Here is a 3,541-nt window from a genome sequence, read left to right as displayed (position 1 = left end):
TTCTTTGATTAGTCAAGTTCAGCTGGAGGTCCTTACACTAACTAGACAAGTCTTCAATGGAGGGGAAACAAAATTTTGAAAGAATGAATTTTCCTGATCAGCATCACTCTGCCTTTGTTTCCACTGAGATTCAGTGAGTTACTCCTCATCAAAACTCTCATTTCCAAAAAGTTGTCTGAAGTTTCTGAAACAGGAGGTGAATATATTCACTTAGCAAGGGACACGTAGCCAAATATCCCTGTGGACAAGGGAGCTCCTGACATTATACCATCTCTCCCTGTCTCACAAATCTGTTAAAAATCAAGACCACAAGATGGATCCCTGTGGGATAATCTCTTAGGGGTCTCTGCAGTGAAAGACCCCTAACAGCTATGGCTCATTTCTTTCTGTCCTTCACTGAATACAAAAAACCCCCATACCATGTAAAATTGGAAATGCATGCAGAAGGCCCAACTTCTTTCAAAGGTTCAAATAGCTAAATCTGAAAGGCTGTGAAAGGAGTGGGGCTGAAGAACATTCCATATTTGTCCAACAGAGAGGAAGACGGCACCATGATTCAGAAAGCAGCCTGGGAGGATTCTTCACTTCAGTTCTCCTGCAGCCAACAAAGCACAGGATCTGAAGGAAGATGTTAATTAACATTACTTCCAAGTATTCTTACACCATCCTTCTCAAATTATGGTTCCAAGGTGACACTACATGAATGACAGAAATGAACAGGCACTGTTGCTACTGCTGGGCTAAAAAATCATCATATTTGATCTTACAGCACAGTAGCAACTGCTGATTTTACTCAGGAGGCTTTTGGATCACATGATTTGACGACACATTGCAGTTTTGATGTCCACGACCCTCTAGCTGGATTTTATTTCTCTCATGGTTTGGCTGAAAGGGATGGGTGCACGTGTGTGTATTCACGCGCATGCTCACACACGCATGCGTGTGTGTAAGCATGCATTCATCCACTTCATGTTGCAGGTTTCAGTTTACAGGACCGCTGGTGGACGATCAGTCTCTCTGGAAGAAAAGTACGCCCACAAATATCACATGGAACTAGCTGGTTCTGGGCACTGATCCAGGCAGCCTCATTTAAGGAATCAAGATCATAGAAACCTTTGGCTGGAAAACTAAAAAAAGAAAGTATCAGCTTTCATTCTGGAGACCGACATTCAACTCTTTATGGAAAATATTTTCAGGAAATACCTGTTGACTGAGCTTTTCAGTTTAACCAACCATATTGCTTTTGCAAATGAAAAAGAAAGAAGCAAAAGAGTAAAAATTATATAAAAAATACTCTGCTTTTTGTCCCAGGGGTTGAATTAAATTAACTTCAAACTGAATCATTTTGTATTGTATGAAAGTACAGAGAAAACATCATGCTTTGTGTTATGATATGCACTCTCAGCTAATTATTAACATCTTTGTGTTATCTGACCATGGTAATAGGGGCAGAAGCACAACATACTTGAGAATATGCTCTTTGTACTGCTCTGGACAAGGGGCCCAATTTTCTTCCTCTTGAAGTCTGTGCAAGTTATGCCAATAAGTGGAGTTTAGCTTGGGTAAGCCTAAAATTTTACAGACAAAACCTACAGTTCTTTTAAGCCACAACTTCCAGTGAGGTCATTGCACTGATGCATCTATTGTCATCTGAACACTAATCCAGTCTTACCCTCAGTTATTTTCCACTGTGGGAAGAGTGACTGCTCTGAAGGCTCAGGAGCATTCTCCAAACACTCACATCAGATGTGTTTTCAAGATTTTATTTGTGTATAAAAAAAAACTTGTTTACTTTCATCTTGAAATAGACTTTCACATAGTGTTGTTTCAAACTGATTTACAAAAAGGCTAGATAGGTTGCTTAATATCTGGATTTATATCTTAAGAGTCTTCATTTGCAGTGCATGCAGAAAAAAAATCTACATGGCTCAATTTTAAGATGTATTTGCTTTGCAGTTCTCAAAAGGTATGGCGATACAGAAAAAGACTAAAAAATTGGTTTTGTCTTTGAACTGTTAGGAGCAGACAATTTTTAAAAGAAACGGATTTGTGCATTTAAAAATATTCCATGGTTTCTGTCATTGGCACATGGTAGACCTCTTCATTAAAGGCCCATACAGTTTTAATATGATTCATATCCAATGGTTCACATAACCACAATAAGCCTTAGATCTCTTAATATGCCTGTTCCTAATGTTCTTTTTGTTAGAAGAGCAACCAAGTAGTGTTTCTTTTCTTGGCTGAGACAAATACCCCCTTTGCTTGCAGGAAATGAATGTGTATTTTCTGTACTTTGGAAAGTTTATTGAATATTAAAAAAAAAAAAAAAAAAAAAAAAAAAAAAAGAGAGAGATGACTTTCGCCTTGCAGGCATGTGTTAGGCATTCCACAAACAAAACACTGTGTAATCAGGGCAGCGGTTGCCTTCCTGTGACACTTGAGTTTTCAGAAAAAGTTATGTAAGTTATAAAAAAATTTATGTAAGCAGTTAATATTTCTGAGCTTTTTTTTGAACATTGCCTATTCCATTCAACAACAGGGGTAATCCCTCCTCCTTAAGTTGAGAAACTGTGAGACATGCAGTACGTGTATGTGGTCTCAAGGTCAGCTATAGCATTTACCAGATGATCGAGAGTAAGTCTTACGGAAAAAGAACAACACAGAGATTATTTTCTCAAGGCCAGAAGCAGGAGGCAACTGCAGGGGGAACAATTTTAGCTCAAGCTACAGAACTGATCTGACTTGCATCAGCAGATATTTAGGGACAGATGCTGAAAGCAGATCAGTGTCCCCTGGGGAACCATAGGCACACAACACCTCATAAGAGATGTGTGGCGCCTAATATGACTCATTGCATAAATGAGACAATTTTCTGATTCATATCTGGGAGCCTTCTGCTGGATTGTTCTCTCAAAGAGTGGTTGTCTTTCTGCATCCAGTCCTTCAAAATAAGAATAGTGTATTTCAGAATAACCTGATTTGTCCTTTTGCATCCTCCTCTTTTAGATGAAAGTCTCATTTTCTCCATCTTCTTTGCCACGCAACATGTAATAATTAAAAAGAGCTTAACAATAAAAAGATCAAATACAATGAACATATACTTTGAACACATCTTTTACTGCAGATTCAGCTCTGCTGCCTGGTATGGATTAACCAAGCCCTGATCTGATATTTGAGCTGCGATGATTATTATTTTGAACAGTTGGTAGTGTTCTCAGTGATCCCGAGAGCAAAAGCAAAGCATTTGACACTGCCCCGCACAACATCTTTGTCTCTAAATTGAAAAGACATGGATTTGATGGAAGGACCACTTGGTGGGTAAGGAACTGGCTGGATAGCCACACTCAAAGAGTTGTGGCTAACAGCTCAGTGTCCAAGTGGAGACTGGTGACAAGTGCTGTTCTGCAGGGGTCAGTATTGGGACTGGTATTGTTTAACACCTTGCCCACACCAGTTGGCGTTGGCAACACGGACAGTGGGAGTGGATCGAATGCACCCTCAGCATGTTTCTTAATGACACCAAGCTGTGTGGTGCAGTCAA

The 3,541-nt window shown here is 39.5% G+C and overlaps 1 protein-coding gene across 1 annotated transcript; it reads right to left on the bottom strand.

Moving 5' to 3' along the window:
• Positions 1 to 967: 967 nt before the first annotated feature.
• Positions 968 to 1,127, bottom strand: LOC104465721 (zinc finger protein 474-like; the record flags this gene model as incomplete). The annotated part of the gene is made up of 1 exon (XM_010078886.1): positions 968 to 1,127. A coding segment is annotated over one exon (160 nt), but the record flags the coding sequence as incomplete, so codon positions are not given.
• Between the last annotated feature and the right edge of the window lie 2,414 nt (positions 1,128 to 3,541).

The sequence above is a fragment of the Pterocles gutturalis genome, unplaced genomic scaffold, assembly GCF_000699245.1.
Source record: "Pterocles gutturalis isolate BGI_N339 unplaced genomic scaffold, ASM69924v1 scaffold22278, whole genome shotgun sequence".
Taxonomy (NCBI): Eukaryota; Metazoa; Chordata; class Aves; order Pterocliformes; family Pteroclidae; genus Pterocles; species Pterocles gutturalis.
This window is presented reverse-complemented; position numbering and strand designations above follow the sequence as displayed.